Source organism: Eleutherodactylus coqui, chromosome 7 (assembly GCF_035609145.1).
Source record: "Eleutherodactylus coqui strain aEleCoq1 chromosome 7, aEleCoq1.hap1, whole genome shotgun sequence".
Lineage (NCBI taxonomy): Eukaryota > Metazoa > Chordata > Amphibia > Anura > Eleutherodactylidae > Eleutherodactylus > Eleutherodactylus coqui.
The window spans coordinates 14,843,460-14,862,448 of record NC_089843.1 but is presented as its reverse complement, the minus strand read 5'-3'; the positions used below and the strand labels follow the sequence as shown (position 1 = coordinate 14,862,448).

The window sequence follows — 18,989 nt, the reverse complement described above, 5'->3', positions numbered from 1 at the left end:
GCGTTCATAAAGCCCTGGAACACAGCGGGGGTGTTACCGAGCCCGAAAGGAATAACCAGACATTCAAAATGTCCTAACGCGGTGTTGAACGCGGTCTTCCATTCATCTCCCTCTCGAAAGTGAATTAAACTGTAAGCCCCCCCCACCCCCCTTAAGTCCAGTTTGGAAAAACAGTGGGCTCCTACCACCTGATTCAACAAGTCCGGAATCAGGGGCAAGGAGCACTGGTTCTTCACTGTCATTTTATTCAAGGCCTGATAATCCACACAAGGCCTCAATGTCCCATCCTTCTTCTCAACAAAGAGGAGACCTGCCCCGGCAGGGGACCTGGATGGTCAGATATGTTGTTTGGCCAGAGACTCCGAGATATAGGACTTAAGGGCTTCGTGCTTACGCTCTGACAAATTGAAAATGGCTTCCTTAGGGATGGGACTGTCGGGAATCAGATCAGTACCACAGTCCCACTTTCTAGGGGGAGGCAAAGTCTCAGACAGTTTTTTGGAGAATACGTCTTGAAAATCGGACAAATACTCCGGGACAAGCACAGTATCTGCTGAGCATATGGCTATAGTAGTTAAGTGATTATGACAGGACGACCTCCAATGAGTCAAATCCCGGGTGGACCAATCAAATTGGGGGTTGTGCACTGCCAACCAGGGCATACCAAGCACCACATCAACAGATATCTTTTCCATAACCAGGAAAGACAGATTCTCAGAATGGAGAACACACACAGTGAACTGTAGTAGGGGAGTCCTCCATTGGACAACACCTGCAGAGAGAGGGGTCAAATCAATACTGATGAAGCGTATGGGGGGCTTGAGCATGGAAAATTCGGTCATCAGAGGTCTGACAAAATTTTAATTAATCAGATTGCTGGCAGCACCCGAATCAATTTGGGCTAGACCGGACCGAATAAAATTCCGGAAGCCACCCTGACAAGGCACCAACAACTTAGGGAGTACCTGTGATCCTAGGGGACCCTTCCGACAATCGCCTAGGATCTGTAGTTTTTCCGCCGATTCAGAGTGATGTTGCCGTTGCTTCTGTGGACAGGTTGTTACCCGATGTCCGGCTTCCCCACAGTAGAGGCAAAGACTGAGTCATCCCGAACCGCGCCGTTCCCCGGAACTTAGCTGGTCCACTTCCATAGGCTCGGCCCCAGGAGTTGGCATAGGAGAAATGGGAATGGATCTACAGGACTCCCTAGTTTTAGAGGCCTGACGTTCTTTTTCTCTAGATCTCAGTCTCCTGTCAGCCTTTACTGCCAATTCCATCGCCTCATTAAGTGTTACGGGAGCGGGATGGGAAATAATTAGATCTTCAACAGCATCAGAAAGACCCAACAAAAACACATCCTTGAGGGCGTCATCGTTCCAGGAGGTTTCACCGGCATACTGTCTACATTTAGAGCAATAGTCTTCAGCACACTGCTGCTCCTGATGCAAAGCCATAAGGTGAGATACTGCTAACCCCCGCCCAGTCCGGCTGATCAAAAATACCTCCAAGTTCCCAAAAAAATGAATTAACAGACTGCAGGCAAGCCGAACTCTCGGGTAAGAAGTAGGCCCATGTCTGGGGGGGACCCCACAGTAAGGACAGAATCAATCCCACCTTCTGGGACTCAGAGCCGGAGGATCCGGGCCACACCTGGAAATATAGTCTACATGCCTGCTGAAAAACAAAAGACTTGCTTCTCCCCCCGGAAAACACCTCAGGGAGAGGACACTTGGGCTCAGGGATAGATGGAGTGGCAGGAATCTGCGCCAACACTCGCTGCTCCTGGGCCACCATACGACCGGACAGGTCTTGGGTCACGCCCACTAGATCCTGCAACTGATTAGCAAGGGCACTCATAGTCTCCATTGGAGAGCAAAACAAACCCCGCTGGGGAATTTTAAGGGCCAGTTATTATGTTACGGTATCCTACCCGATGATACGCCAGCCCGGATTGCCCTAGAACTTACCCGCAACCCCTGTCCCTGCCTACTTGCCTCCACTCCTGGCTAACCCCAGGCGGGCAACTGGGCAGCGGTCCCTACTAGCTGACAGCAGGAGACTGACAGAGGCAGAATGCTAGCACACTGAACAGAAACCAATAACTGGCAGTGAATGGACCTCACTGCCAGCCTTATAACCAGAAGCCTCCGACCAGGGGCGGAGAGAGGGAGGCGACTACCTTCCAGCAGAATCTTATAACCAGGGGCTCGTGCATAGAGCTGCACTCACAGGCGCGCGCACGTTGCCACCTGGGCCCACGAGCGCGTGCACCATGCTGACCAGCCACCCGTGCCCGCGGCAGTATATAGACACAGAGGCGAGGTAGATTTTCCTCAGTATATAGACACAGAGGCGAGGTAAATTCTCCTCAGTATATAGACACAGAGGCGAGGTAGATTCTCCTCAGTATATAGACACAGAGGCGAGGTAGATTCTCCTCAGTATATAGACACAGAGGCGAGGTAGATTCTCCTCAGTATATAGACACAGAGGCGAGGTAGATTCTCCTCAGTATATAGACACAGAGGAGAGGTAGATTCTCCTCAGTATATAGACACAGAGGAGAGGTAGATTCTCCTCAGTATATAGACACAGAAGAGAGGTAGATTCTCCTCAGTATATAAACACAGAGGAGAGGTAGATTCTCCTCAGTATATAGACACAAAGGAGAGGTAGATTCTCCTCAGTATATAGACACAGAGGAGAGGTAGATTCTCCTCAGTATATAGACACAGAGGAGAGGTAGATTCTCCTCAGTATATAGACACAGAGGAGAGGTAGATTCTCCTCAGTATATAGACATAGAGGAGAGGTAGATTCTCCTCAGTATATAGACACAGAGGAGAGGTAGATTCTCCTCAGTATATAGACACAGAGGAGAGGTAGATTCTCCTCAGTGTATAGACACAGAGGAGAGGTAGATTCTCCTCAATATATAGACACAGAGATGACGGCTATGTAGTCGTGGAGGGCCATCAGGTTACCATGGCAACAGGTTGCCAGATACAGGCGTCCTGCATTGCCAGTGCCTATTATCGCTATAACAAGCGATAAGGCACTGCAGGACAGAAGTCCTGCAATGCTTTATCACAGCGATCATAGGTGCTATGGTGCAAATCCCCCACAAGGACACAAATAATGTAAAAAAAAAGATCAGACCAGTGTCAAAATAATAAAAAAGTTAAAAAAAAACTTTTGTGCTTTTTCCCCTATTAGTATTAAAAAAAAAAAACTTAAAATCCCACATATTTGGTATCGTCATATCCATAATGACTCGCACGACAATTGAACAGGATACTAAAGGAGGCAGCAGAGGTAATTGCTGAACCACTCACCATAATCTTTGAAAATTCGTGCAGAACAGGAGAAGTCCTAGAAGATTGGAAAAGGGCAAATGTTGTCCCCATCTTCAAAAAAGGAAAGAAAGTGAATCCAGGAAACTACAGGCCTGTGAGCCTGACTTCTATACCGGAAAGGATCTTTTAACAAATTATTAAACATCATGTATGCAAGTACTTGGATAAAAATGGAGTAATTAAACAGAGCCAGCATGGGTTTGTAACAAACACGTCATGTCAGACTAATCTAATTTCCTTCTATATTATCACTGACTGGGTTGATCAGGGAAATGCAGTGGATATAGTTTTTCTTGACCTTAGTAAAGCATTTGACAAAGTATCTCATACCATACTTATTGAAAAAATGACCAAATATGGGATTGACAAGACAACTGTTAGGTGGATTCACAACTGGCTGAATGATCATACTCAAAGCGTGGTCATAAATGGCTGCACATCCAAGTGGAAGAATGTATCAAGTGGGGACCCCAAGGCTCTGTCCTAGGCCCAGTGTTGTTTAACATTTTTATAAATGATCTGGAGAAGGGAATTGATGGAAAACCGATCAAATTTGCCAACGACACAAAGCTAGGAGGGATAGCGAACACTAGGAAAGAGAGGATTCAAAAAGATCTAGAAAAGCTTGAACAGTGGGCAGCGACTAACAGAATGGTATTTAACAAAGAGAAATGCAAAGTCCTACATATGGGCAAGAAAAATGAAGAAAGAACATACAGAATAGAAGGAATTTGGCTAAGCAGCAGCACATGTGAAAAAGACTTGGGTATACTAATAGATCATGGTGTGAACATGAGTCAACAATGTGATGCAGCATCCAAAAAGGCAAACACGATTCTGAAATGTATTAAGAGAAGCATAGTCTAGATCACGTGAGGTAATTATCCCCCTCTACTCTTTCTTAGTCAGACCTCATCTGGAATACTGGGTCCAGTTCTGGGAACCCCACTTTAAAAAAGATATAGACAAACTAGAGCAAGTTCAGAGAAGAGTTACCAAGATGGTGAGCGGTCTGCAAACCATGTCCTATGAGGAACGGTTAGAGGAACTGGGAATGTTTAGCTTGCAAAAAAGAAGGCTGAGAGGAGACTTAATAGCTATCTACAAATATCTGAAGGGCTGTCACAGTGCAGAGGGATCAGCCCTATTGTCATCTGCACAAGGAAAGACTAGAAGCAATGGGATGAAACTGAAAGGGAGGAGACACAGATTAGATATTAAAAAAAACTTTGACAGTAAGGGTGCCTACCCACTAGCGTTTTTTTTCCCTGCGAAATTCGCAGCATTTTTTTCTCTGCAGTGGTCTATGGGACTTGTAATGTTAAAATCGTGATCGCGCAAAATCGCAATCTACCGCGAAATCGCGATTTTGCGCGATCGCGATTTTAACATTACAAGTCCCATAGACCCCTGCAGAGAAAAAAATGCTGCGAATTTCGCAGGGAAAAAAAAACGCCAGTGGGTGGGCGCCCTAAGGGTGATCAATTAGTGGAACAGGTTACCACAGGAGGTAGCGAGTTCTCCTTTAGTGGAAGTGTTCAAACAAAGGCTGGACAAATATCTCTCTGGGATGATTTAGTGAATCCTGCACTGAGCAGGGGGTTGGACCCGATGACCCTGGAGGTCTCTTCCAACTCTACCATTCTATGATTCTATGAACATACTTTTTATCCTGCACAGTCAAAAGCTTAAAAAAAGCAACCTAAAAAAACTGAGGCAAAATGTTTTTTTTCATTTTGCCTCCCAAAAAAGCAATAAAAGTAATCAAAAAAGCCATATGCACCCCAAAATGGTACCCATAAAAACTACAGCTCATTACTCAAAAAACAAGCCCTCACAGAGCTCTGTCCATGGAAAAATAAAAAAAGTTATTGGAGTTTAAATGCAGCAATTTATAAAAACAAATAATTTCCCCCAAAATGGTGTTTTTATTGTGGAAAAAACGAATTTTCGTATCATAATCGTACCGACCCGCAAAAAAAAGGTTTTGTGTCATTTATGCTGCATGATTAACACTGTACAAAAAAACAACGGCAGAATTTGTTTTCTCTTCCTGCTATCATAAAATAATTAATAAAAGTTTTACAATACATTATATGCACCCGAAAAAGAACCAATAAAAACTGCAGTTCACCCCGCAAAAAACAAGCCCTTACACGGCCGTGCAGACGGAAAAATAAAAAAAGCTATGGCTTTTGAAAAGTGGAGATGAAAATCCCCCCCCAAATTGTTGCGTCCTCAATGCCAAAATAGGCCATGTCATTAAGGGGTTAATCATACCAACCTGCAAAACACTTTATTCTCATGTCATTTATGCTGCTTGATTAACACTGTAGAAATAATAACACAAAAAACTGTCAATTTGTTTTTCTCCCTGCCCTCCAAAGAAAATTAATACAAGTTCTACAATGTATCATAATCTACCCAACCAATAAAAACTACAGGTCACCACCCAAAAGCAAGCCCCCATACGGCTGCGTTGACAAAAAATAATAAAAAGTTCTGGCTTTTGAAAAGTGGAAATGGAAATCCCACCAAACATCGTGACGGTCTTACATCCAAAACAGGCCGTGTCCTTAAGGGGTTAATACAGTCATCTGCAGTGTATTCATATGCGTGTAAAATGACATGTAATTCAGGAGTTCCCTAATTACGCCTCTTCTGCACACGGATGAGACTTTCTTAGTTGACCTTTAAAAGAGTCTGTTACTATAAGGAAAGAGAAATGACCACTGTCCACATCTCCTATAAGAACACATTGGGAAACTGGGGGGCCCTTGCTTGGTGCCCCTCTCCTTTAGTCATAGGGCTGCATCAACCCCCTAACAGTCCACTTCAAAATTGAAAAAGCCATCCTGAAAGTGTCCCTTTTGTATTGTAGATATTTAAAGGGGTTTGCCCAAGGTTGAACCTTTTCCCTATCTGTAATTTCCTTGGTGCGGCCTCAATGGATTGGACTTGGTCTCCCAGCATCAGCCACAGGTATTCAATCAGAAACTGCATCCAGCTTTGGACCATGAAGCAATAGAAGATGGCAGCCTGGCCTGTCGGATCACGGTTTACATCATGTGGACATCCGGGTGCATCACTTACCTGGGAACGATATGGAACCAGGATGGAAAGGAGACAAGCCAGCAGGGGCACTGTGATGGGCAATGATCTGCTGGATACTTTGAGTTCTGGCATCATGTGGATGGTACCACTAACTTACATTTTACAGACAAGTCCCCTCTTAAAGGGGTAGTCTGGGCTCTTTTCCTCTAGATAGGCCATCAGTAGTTGATGGATGGGCATCATCCAGCCCACTGTCTAGTGTAGTGGGTCTGACGTTGTCATCAGCACACAGGGGAGGAAGTGGGATTGCTAGCTTCACTTCCATTGAAATCAATAGGAGTTCCGCACTGCTATCCCATTTCCTGCCCAGCACAGGAGTAGGAAGTGGAACAGCAGCATGGCTCTCCCATTGATTTCAATGGGAGTGAAGCTAGTGCTCCCACGTCTTCCCTTGTGCGCTGAAGGTTACATCTGACCTGCTGCATTGGAAAGCGGGCTGGGCGATCAGTTGATAAACAGTAGTCCCAAGTGGCAGATTCCCCATTCTTTATCTACTGATTGCCTATCAAGAGGATAGGTCATCAGTTGAAAAGTGCCCAGAATACTCCTTTATGGCAGTGGGATTCCCTAATGGCAGTGCCCTCTATCGACAGGATAATGTGCTGGCTGCACTGCAGGAACAGGACAAAGATGAAGGTGACGACTTCTCCTCCCAACTCTCATCTGATCGAGAGAAACAAGTCTGATCCACTGAGGCCGCACCGAGCAACTTCCCAACACTAAAGGACACATCAGAGGTCTAGAGGAGTCAGGGCCTCGATGGGTCATAGCTGTCACGATATGGCCACATATACAATAGATATCTAAACCCTCACTGTGTGTTTGTGTCTGTACAGATGGGAGAAATCCAGCAGAGAGCTGTCCCCGACCCATATACAATCAGAAGCAGCCAGAGGAACATCCTAATGTCCCAAACAATCATGAGGTAGGCCATGCTGAGGTCTCCCCGTAGTACCACCATGAAGTCATCCAACCCAGGTTCATGCTACATTTTTTCTTGTCTGTTTAGGATGAAAATCTGATTGATATTAAGGTTGAGATTATAGATGACACAGAAGAGGAGATGGATTTAAGGGCCGATCGTCAGTGTAAGGAGGGGAGAGTGCTTGTAGAAGAACAGGGTTCCTTCAATAACTACGCTCATCAGCGGATCCATGACTGTGTGTATCCTGTAGATGGACCTATCGAGAGCAACGCAATAGAGAGATGTCCTCTGTATTCGCAGGACTACCCAGAGGAGAACCACCATGACCCAGAGAACCGGCAGGTCGGAGCCAAGTCTATATAGGACTGTGTGGAGCTGTTCCATCCCGCAGTCATGAATGTTGGGTGTTTTTAGGTTGATTTGTTAGATATTACTGAATGGTTTCCTCTGTTCGGTCAGGATGAAGGTCTGAGTAATTTTAAAATGGAGATTGAAGAAGAGAGGATGAGGGGCGATCACCCATCTACGAGTAACACAGAGGAGGACACTCTGGTAGATGTTACTGCAGGTATGTAATAATGAACTTAGAAAGTCAAGTCGGAGGCTTCAAAGAGCTTTCCCGAGTTGTGTTTTTAACCCTTTAATGATGCGGCCCCTTTTTTTCCCATTTTAGTTTTTTCCTCCCCCCTTTAAAGAAAAAAAGGAACTCCTTTATTTATCCATCGCAGTCGCTGTTTGAAGGCTCGTTTTTTGCGGAATGAGTTGTAGTTTTCATTGGTGCTCTTTAACCCTTTCCAATCCAATTTGTATCCTGGTTTTCCTAAGGGGCTTAGTCTTTTTTTGCCGTTATACAACGGCGCTATCTGCTGGCTAAAGCCAGTACTGCATGAGCTAACACATTAGATAGGTTCTGACAGCAGAGAGGCTGGCAATATACAGTAAGAGAACCGCGACGGACATCTTCCAACATCAGAGCTGTACAGCCTTAAATCATAATGTCTTCAGAGGTCAGACAGTGGATTGGAAAGGGTTGAAGTACCATATAATGTACTGAAAAACTTTTTAAAAAATTCTAAGTGGAGTAAAACAAAAAAATAACAAACATGACATTCCCCCATCTTTCGGTGCGTCTTCTTTCTACGGCGCACAAACTGCAACAAAAATGACCTTATAATTTTATTCTATGGATTGGTACGATTACTGCGATACCAAACCTGTGTAGGGTTTTTTTGTTTTTTTTTTTGCTGTAGTACTTTTTGTTTTTTTTTCAAAAGACATTTACTTTTTTTCAATTCTTTTCTGCTGCATCTTCTGCACTCCATAACTTTTTTATTTTTCCGTCAACGTAGTTGAGGCAGGGCTTATTTTTTGCGGGATGTCCTGTAGTTTACGTTTGTACCAATCCGGAATACATACGACTTTTTGATCGCTTTTTATTGCATTTTTTTTCTGGGGGACAGGGTGACTGAAAAAGTGTATCTCTGGCGGTCTTTGTTTTTTTTTCAGACTATGTTCACCGTGCGGGGAAAATAATGCAGAATACATATACCAAATATGTATTTTTCTTTTATGGTATAGATTTTATTATAGATATGGCAAAATTACTTTTTTTTTTTTACACAGCTAAAAGTAAAACATGGCACCGCGCTGCTCGGGTCCAAAGAAACTCTAACGTGTGATAACGTGTGGTAGTGCAGTTAATATAAGTTTATTCCAGATGCTACGCATTTCAGCACTAATGAAAAAAGTGTCTTTGTCAAGCATACAAACATTAAACACATATATATGGGTATCAGAGGAGCGTACATGGAGGCGTCCATCATGTGCCCAGTCGGGGCTTTCTGACGTACTCCGTGTGCGGGAGAGATCTCCTTCCTTCACGTACAACAATCCTATGACCCGTCCGTGGAGCGCATAACTGCATTGCAAATGGTCAATCGAGCTTTATCAATCTATTCTTCTGTAACAAGAAGGTCAATCCATAGAACGCCGGGAGAGAAATAGAGTTCCCTCAAACAGTAATAGAAATAATCAATTCACTAAATAAATATTGCTTCACCTGAAAACAATCAAATTAAAATGGAATAAAATATCTACATGAAATGATTCTTTTCCTAACAATCACCACAAAATTCCCATTGTATTACTGACCGTGAATATCAATGAAACGAACCCTTTATATATAATGCATTGAGTAATATCACTAGGTCAGCTGTACGTCCTGGAGCGGGAAGGGGTTCATTTAGTTTTACAGCGGTGGCCATGCATGTTCTTCATTGAGCCATTCACTTCAATAGGAAGTGGCGGAGATACCCCAGTACAAGCACTCGGCAATCTTTAGCGCTACCATTCACTTCAGTGGGACTAGAAGTGATGGCTGAGCGATGGAACTTTAAAAGTGAAGAAGATCCGCAGCAGACAAGGAGATGATGTAAAAAATGTTCTTTTATTCCAAATCCATAAAAATAGATGGTACAGGCAGCGACGTACAAGCATGCTTGCTAAAGACCAGCAATGGTCGAAACGTCGCTGCCTGTACCATCTATTTTTATGGATTTGGAATAAAAGAACATTTTTTACATCATCTCCTTGTCTGCTGCGGATCTTCTTCACTTTTCAAGTTTGCAATATACAAAGGTTGGTCCACCTTTATTGATCGGCTGTGCAGAGAATTCTTCCCCATGTTTGGGTATTGAGAGCGGTGCTGCGGGATCCTTCTATTTATATTGTGAGCAATGGAACTTTGCTTTCTATCACAGGCCCATTGAAGTGAGCGGCACATGGGCACAGCCACCACTGTTAAAACTCCGGGACTCACCAGGCGCAATTTCTCTGGATCAGTGAGGTCCCAGAAGGCAGACCCCACTGATCGGCAAGGTATTCCCTGTCCTGTGATCATTTGTTAAGATAGGAATTGCCCTCTAAGGTCTTTTTACATGGGCCAATGATTGTGAACGAGTACTTGTTAGAACATTCAATCACTTGATCACACAGGGCAGCGATTAGTTGACAAGCGAGCAAGTGCTCTATTGTTGGCAGATCAGATATGTTGTGAAGCTGCGGCACTTCTTCCCAAGTGAGCGGGGGGGAATAATGAAAATATATGTGCTGGTGAACGATCGTATGGAGTCTGAATTGGCCACTTAAACCGGTTCTGATCTCATTGAACGGCACTCATTAACCCCTTGAGTGGCGGGTTTCCTACCACCCTGTCGTGCCCACCAGGGCAGGTTTTTTAAAATGGTCTAATCATTGAATTTCAACTAATTTTGCAGTTGCGTCTCAAGAGCCATAACTTTTTCATTTTTCCATTGACATGGCCATATAAGGGCTTGTTTTTTGCGGGACAAGTTGTGATTTTTTAAACGGGGGAGAAAAAAAAGAAATGGGGAAAAAAGAAAAAAAGGGGCCATGTCATTAAGGGGTTAAATAATGCATTAACTTCCTTCTCTGGGTCATTACGACGCATGGATACCACATGTGTGATTTGTATTTTTGATTTTTTTTACAAAGTAAAGGGAGACAAGTGTTTTTATTATTTTTTTTATAATTTTTAAATTTTTTTATTTTTTTATTTATTTTTTTTGTCCCTTTAGGAGACTTCCACAGGGACCCATCAGGACCCCCAATCACATTCCGGGGGTCCGATGGTGACAGCCCTTTACATGCTGCAGTGACAGCCCTTTACATGCTGCAGTCACATAGACTGCAGCATGTAAAGGGTTAACACAGCAGAGATCGGAGGTTTTCTCTGATCTCTGCTGTAAGAGCTAGTACCTAGCTGTCCTCTGACAGCTAACAACCAGCTCTCCCTGCCACAGAGACCATCGGCTTGCTTCTGACAAGCCGATGGTCTCTATGGCAACCTGTAAACAAAGCAGGAGATATTGCCGGCATATCGACATATCGGCAATATCTTCTGCTGGTTTTTCAAAGCCCTTGCACTGCTCTGTGTGGGTCTGTGCAGGCAGAGCACACTGTCACAGCTTGTGGCATTGTGCTCTGCAGCTCCCATAGTGATACATAGCCCGGAAATCTTCCGGGCTATGTCACTATGAGCAGTGGAGCTCGTCCCGGAAAATTTCCGGGCGTGCCACTCAAGGGGTTAAATGGCTTTGATCGAGTTGTGTAGAGCTTTGGGGTAAAGCGGCTATGTGTAGGGTATTATCTGAAGAGGGATTATTTACAAGGTGCTCTAGGAGTCCAGTTGTGCTCCAGGCTTAACACTGGGGGAGGCAGTTTATGGGGTACAGCAGCTGCACTAACAGCCAGGATCTGAGAGAGAGAACTCAAGTTGGCCACTAAAATCTATGGCATGTCCCATGTATATACCATAAATGTCTGATAGATGTAGGACCCTCCTCTTGAGCCGGCGCCTGTCTGTAGAATGGGGCTACCTGGCCCCATGCCTCTTGCCACCGCATCAAGGCTGTAAGAGGTGGCTGGACTTATGTAAACAGCGAAGTACCCGTGTTACACTGTTTCCATAACTTCCATAGAAGTCAATGTAAATCACGTAAACGGTACAATAATCTGCACTGTTTGTGTAACTTGTGAGATGCTTGCTGCGTAGCATTTTTTGCGCAAAGCAGCCAAAAGGTAGCAAAGCATTGCGCAAATAATGCCCAGTTGGGATTGAAGGACCGAGTTTATTGTCGGAGGCCAGACATGATTGGCAGACAAAGCAGCGGCCCTGAGAATGAATTCAATGTGATACCAATCCAGGGCCGCTGCACTAGGGAGAGCCGTCTGCTTCCAGCTCTGGTCACAATGAGAGCAGGTCCGATATCAGCCGAGTGGCTGGGACCCCCTGCAGTGGACCCTGCCGATCAGCTATTGATGATCTATCCTGAGGTTGGGTCAATAGTAAGGCCTCATGTCTACGGCACACGCTGATTTTTCATGTAGATTTCCACAATGGATGCGCTGCGAGGCATCATTAAATAGGTTTTTGTTGCTTGTGGGAGATCGCGGATTGCGTCCTTTTTCCGTGTGGATGTACGCGGATGCACTGTGGATCATCCGAGCAGAAAAAATGCGCAACCCCACCTCCCTAATTCATTTTAACCTTCAAATCTGTAGTGAATCCGTAACTGTATTTGCGGATGCACTGCGGATCGTAAGCTCCCATAGAGATGAATGAGGCGTACCCGCGCTACAGTGGAGCATGCTGTGATTTATTATCCGCATGTGGCATCCGCAAATCATATGAAAAGAAATCCGTATGTGTTAAATGAAGTATCAGTGCTTCCCTGTGGGCGGCTTGATGTGCAGATCCCAGGCGCGTATTCCGCAAATCAAATGCACCTGTAGATATTGGGCCTTAAGCCCCGGAAAACACTGAGGGTGCGTTCACACGTTGTGGAAATGCTGCAGAATTGTTGCAGTAAAACCATCGGTTCGGTACAGAACAGTTACAGTAGGAAATCCACAGCGGGTTGTTTCTCTACATTTGAACAGAATTTGCTTTAATCTCAATCATTTTAATAGTAAATGATTTTCCTGTGTTTTCTTCGCAGCATCTCCGCAACGTGTGAACGCACCCGTAAAGTGGTGATCCACATACTGAAACACGCGGTCCAGTTCTGACATCAGGTCACATGCTACGGAGCTCCTTCCACCTACACAGTGTCGGTGACATTATCACAGGGGGGTGGCTGTTCGGTCCATTTCAGTAACTAAACTCGCCCCCTTTTCTATCTCTGCATCGACTGTAAGAAGGGGACTGGCTTAGTTATTCAAATAAGGCCAACAGCCCCCTGTGATGATGTCACAGATGGTGGGAAAGCGCCAACCTATTTATCACTCACATCTTTTCCCCACGAAGGTGACTCTCTATATTTCCTATTTCAAACACATTAGCATCTGAGCCAATTTCATAGCAAGCCAATTTAACCCTTTCCAATCCAATTTGTATGCTCTTTTTCTTCCGTTATACAACGGTGCTATCTACTGGCTAAAGCCAGTACTGCATGAGGTGACACGTTGGATAGGCTCTGACAACAGAGAGGCTGACAATATACAGTAAGAGAACCCCGACGGACGTCTTCCAACATCGGAGCTGTACAGCATTAAATTATAATGTCTTTAGACGTCAGATAGTGGATTGGAAAGGGTTAACTTGTTTTTTGAGAGTGAGAAGAAACCAGAGTGCCCAGAGGAAACACACAAAGACACGGAGAGAGCAAGTCTTGAGCGCCATGGTGCCAGGAGTTCAGAAACCTGATGCTGCAGCCTCTCATTGACTGCGGGGGTCACCTGATTTCCTGTAACATCGTCTGTCACAAAAACCGCCGAAGGCACAGCGGGGCTGCAATGCTGGATCCCAGCGTCCGCAAGGGCCTTATGCCGCTGCCGTCTGCTTGCCCACTCTTGGCTTTGCCTCAAATACTACATCAAAAACTGCACGTTTCCAGGGAAGGCTATAAATACATTTCTCTATTTTGTACTGAAAAAATTTACCATATCAATTTTTAATTTTAACAGAAAATCCCGGTCAGAATCCTGATGGAAACTTCATGTTTTTGCTAAATTATAAAGTAGAAGATGAAGGTATCGTGCCGTCCCCTTCAGGAGAAAATTTCATTACCCTTATCGTGCATCCAGCACTTCACAATACCGACCTGTCTTATAATCCCCCTATTCATGAGCAACCTTTTCCTGACCAATCACAGATTGTGACCACAAGTGCAGCTCCAAAGCGGTTTCAATGTGGGGAATGTGGAAAACAGTTCAATAAAAGCTCAGATCTTGTTATGCACAGAAGAGTTCACACAGGGGAGAAGCCATTCTCCTGCTCAGAATGTGGAAAGTGCTTTACAGCTAAATCAAATCTTGTGACACATGAAAGAATTCACACAGGGGAGAAGCTGCATTCATGTTCACTGTGTGACAAATGCTTTACTGATAAATCGAGTCTGGTTAGACATGAGAGAAGCCACACAGGAGAGAAGCCGTATTCATGCTTAGAGTGTGGGAAAGGTTTTGTGCAGAGATCGGATCTTGTTAAACATGAGAGAATTCACACAGGAGAGAAACTGTATTCATGTCTAGAATGTGGGAAATGTTTTACCTCCAAATCAAATCTAATTACCCATGCGAGAATTCACACGGGAGAGAGACTGTATTCATGTTCTGAATGTGGGAAAGGTTTTACGTCCAAATCAAATCTTATCCGACACAAAAGAAGTCACACAGGAGAGAAGCCGTATTCATGTTCAGAATGCGAGAAATGTTTTATTACCAATGCCAAACTTAAGGATCATCAGAGAAGTCACACAGGAGAAAAGCCGTATTCATGTTCAATGTGTGGAAAATGTTTTACAAAAAGAGCAGTTCTGGTTACACACGAGAGAAGTCACACGGGAGAGAAACCATACTCATGTTCAGAATGTGAGAAATGTTTTATTAGCAGAGGCAAACTTAGCGATCATCAGAGAAGGAGACACTTTGGGAAGCAGACGTTTTGATGTGTTGTGGGTGGAAAATGTTTTTGAAACTCAACAGAGTGGAAAACATATTCTTGTTTGGAATGTGGGAAATGCTAATAAAAAATGTAATGCCTCAGGTAACTCACAGACATTAAACAGCCCAAATGAGTGGTTTTACTTTGGTTGCGGTTAGCCTGGATCTACTAAACACCCAAACGTAATAGAAGCCCGAAGTCAACTGTGGCCAGGATCCATGGAGGAAAGGTATGGTGAATATAAAGGGGAAAAAAGCCATTACTTTCATAGCAGTGAAGCTGAATGGTCACCATGCACCTTGCTTCTTATTACTGTACTTATGCAAATGAGAGATAGAATAATGCATGCACAGAGCCATAAGATTCACGGGACGGCTATGAGTGACAGAGGGAGCCTCCTTCCTGTGTCTAATCAAATACAATGCTGACTGTCACCACTGCAGGAGTAACAAAGATAAAAAAGGTAAAAAAAGGGTGGAGCAAGACCCAGTGAGAGCGGTGAAATAGTTCTGGAGTAAAAAGGGTTTCAAATGATGGAGGTGCTGCCAACCAGATAACGCTCCACCAAGGTGGGCGTGAGTGTGGAAAAATACTGGTGTGAGGGTGCAACACTCCAAGCTACTAGAAGATTAAGGTCCGATATGCGATAGTGAAAGCACTTCTTTATTATTATTTGACTAAATACAAAACCAGCAAGTGAAAAGGTGTTTCAGAGTCGAGACCCTTCATCAGTTCGGCTGGATTAAACACAACAGGATACTTGGGGGTGACACAATTCCAAAGGTTTTTGGATGTGTCAGAGATCCTGTATGTGGCAGGGAGATGGGGACAGTGCTTCAGCCTATACACTCAATTTATGTATCAAATTCAGGTGCTCACTAGTCTCAAAGTCTCAGCATGCCTGCCACCTTTCCACCACCACTTGCATAGCTAGATTATTGAGGAAACCCCATGTTATCCCTGCTGTGTCTCTTAAGTGCTACGGGAGGTAGTGTGAGCAATGTGACATGTACTGTAGCAGTCGCCTGCACATGTATAAGGGTTGCAGAGTCACTCACCCGTGTCCTGTGCTCTCCAGGGCACAGAGCTCACATGGGCCCAGCATTAACTCTCCATGCTGTATTGTTTGATGACACTGGTTGGGGTCTCACCCCCAGGAGTATAGAGGAATGTGGTTGGGGCCAGGTAAGCCCTTCTGCAGCTATAAAAGGATCACTTAGGGTTCGTTCAAATGGGCATATGCGGATCTTGGTTGCATAAATATACACTGTATTTACGTGACTGAAAATCATAATTGCCTGCATTTTTTGACTGTTCTTGTGAGAAATACCCTGCAGATTTGGTCATGCAAAAAAACTCAGAAGGGGCCATTGATTTGAGTCAGTGTAAATATGCAGTGAGTGCGACTCCTGTGTATTTATGCTGACCCATTCACTTCAATGGCCGGTTTCTCTGCATAATATGTACCAAACTAGTACAGGCTGTGCTTTTTTCCCACTCGACTGAACATAAAATCAATGGGTTCTATTCAGTGTGTATTATGCCAGTATTGTACTGCACATATACGCTTGTGTGAACGAGCCCCTAGATTATACTGCCGGTCACCGGTAACAGCATACATAGTAGCTTGAAACTCTTTAAGATCTGCTTTGTCTGCAGTAATTGTATTCAGACTAACCAAACTCTGAAATGCCTTGTTGGAGAGGAGAAGACTGGAGGTTGAGTCAGGGAGCGGGTCGACAATAGAATTAATTTCCAGCTGTCATTCAATAAGAAACCTTACCAGGGAGTGACAAAAAATCTAAACTTTAGTAAAGCAAAATTTGATCACCTCCATCAGAGCTACTATCGGTAACATTAATTGGGACAGCATTCTCAAAAATATCAGTACAGACAACAAATGGGAAAAGTTTAAAAACATCCTAATTACCTCGTGAATTACTAAAACACAAGTAGAAAGAAACCAATGTGGTTCGACAAGACTGTGAAGGGGCAATAAACGAAAAAAGAAAGCATTTAAACTACTAAAACAAGAAGGCAGCGAAGAAGCGCTAAAATCATACAGACAAAAAAAATCATGTCAAGAAAAAAATCAAAATTGCTAAAGTGAAGGCAGAAAGACTGACCGGCAAAGAGAGCAAAAAGAACCCTAAACTATTCTTGGTTTATATTAGCAGTAAAAGGATTTGCACTGAGAGCGGCCTTTAACAAATAATGCAGGAGAAACCATAAAAGACAATGGGGGGAGGCAAATCTATTAAATAGTTTATTTTCAAGTGTATTCACGAATGAAAAATGTCACATGAGATGCAGGGGAATAAAATGAACCCCCCCCCCCCCACTAAATATTGCATACCTGCGAAATGGCTGCACCCATGTGCCGCATACCCAGCAGAGTGCTTCCCCCGAAGGGACCTACGCAAGGCGCACCACACAAAATCAAGCACCTGCTTCCGCCTCAGACCATCCATCAAAGCCAACCCCTCGCGGGAGAGGAAAGGTCGAGCCTTGCCTGTGCACAACGAGGGTACCCCCTCCACGTCTGATCTCCTGTTAACCACCTCGATCACGTCTTACTGTACCCGCACGATCACGTCTTTGTAAGGGCGCCCGCCTCCACCTTGCCCGGCTTTTCTGAGGGGGTGCCCGTGCTTGGGGCGGCCACCCAATCCTCGCACCGCTGCGTGAAAGAAGGGCCACGGGGGTCAGACGGCGGAGGCAGGCAAGGTCACCCGTCTCCACCTTGCCTGGATTCTCGGAGGCAGTGCCCGTGCTTGGGGCAGCTGCCTCATCCTCGCACCGCTGCGTGGGAGAGGGTCCACGGGGGTCGGATGGCAGAGGCAGGCGAAGGCGCCCGCCTTCACCTTGCCCGGCTTCTCAGAGGGGGTGCCCGAGCTTGGGGTGGCCGCCTCATCCTCACACCGCTGGGTGGAAGAAGTGCCATAGGGGCCAGACATGATCGTCCACCTCCACCTTGCCCAGCTTCTCGGAGGGGGTGCCGCCTCATCCTCGCACCACTGTGTGTAAAAGCGACCATTGGGGTCAGATGGTGGGGGCAGGCGAGGGTGCCCGCCTCCACCTTGCCGGCTTCTCAAAGGGGGTGCCCAGGCTTGGTGCGGCTATCTCATCCTCGCACCGCTGCGTGAGAGAGGAACTGTGGGGGTCAGACGGCAGGGGCAGCGAGGGCACCCGCCTCTTCTGAGAGGGTGTCGGGCTTGGGGTGGCTGCCTCACGTAGCTGTGCGTGGGAGAGGGGCTACGAGGGCAGGTGAGGGCACCCACCTCCACGTTACCCGTTTTTTCTCAGGTGGTGCCCGGGCTTGGGGCGGCCGCCTCACACCGCCACATGGGAGAGGGGCCATGGGGGTCACGGTGGGGGCAGGCAGGGCGCCCACCTCCACCTAACCCTGCTTTTCTGAGTGGGTGCGCAGGCTTGGAATGGCCGCACGTTGGCCCCATGGCCAGACAGGCAGAGTGGGGACTTGGCGGGGAAGGGGGGTGACTCAGTGGCTCTGCCCCAAGGGAGGCGGCAGAGCGGCAGTTGCAATGCATTGACTGAGTGTGTTCCCACTCCTTAGCACTTTGAGAAAATGTGTCAAAGACCACAGCTCTTTCCCATTAGCCCCGACAAGGTGTTTGTCGTGATGTTTTGCGGGCCTTATTTTACCACTGGCGTCGCTATCAGGGGAAACCAGCCGGCTTCTTCCGCTTTGGTGGAACCGGCGCTTGGCCTGGACCGCCCAGGATTTTCCTCATACCGGTTCTCTGACACCCTCTTCGCCTCACCTTGCGGCCAGGGAAGCTCCAGTGGAGGGACGAATCTCTTAAGAGGCGACTTGTGGAAAACCCTATTGACCTTCCACGAGTCCGTCAGGGCCAACTCATATGCCATGGGGTTAATGACTCTGGTGACTGAAAATAGTCCCACGAACAGAGGAGCTAGTTTTAGTGTGGGTACCTTTAAATTTCAAATTCCTAGAAGACAGATACACCAACTGACCCACGGCAAACGGTTCTAAAACCGTATGTCAGCTCATGCTCCTTCTCTGCATCACCACCCGCAAATGCTCCAGGTTACTACGATCCTTGCCCCACACCTCCTATAAGTTCTGCACGAGTGGGTCTGCCAA

At 45.6% G+C, this 18,989-nt stretch overlaps 1 protein-coding gene across 1 annotated transcript in view; it reads left to right on the top strand.

Annotated features, from left to right (window-relative positions):
- LOC136572370 (zinc finger protein 436-like) overlaps positions 1–14,992 on the top strand; it is a 42,892-nt gene extending 27,900 nt beyond the window's left edge. Inside the window, exons 5-8 of the mRNA XM_066572883.1 lie at positions 7,307–7,395; positions 7,480–7,737; positions 7,855–7,963; positions 13,882–14,992. Coding sequence (XP_066428980.1) covers positions 7,307–7,395; positions 7,480–7,737; positions 7,855–7,963; positions 13,882–14,864 — 1,439 coding nt within the window. The 3' untranslated portion in view covers positions 14,865–14,992. The remainder of the gene's footprint in view (positions 1–7,306; positions 7,396–7,479; positions 7,738–7,854; positions 7,964–13,881) is intronic.
- Positions 14,993–18,989: the final 3,997 nt, after the last annotated feature.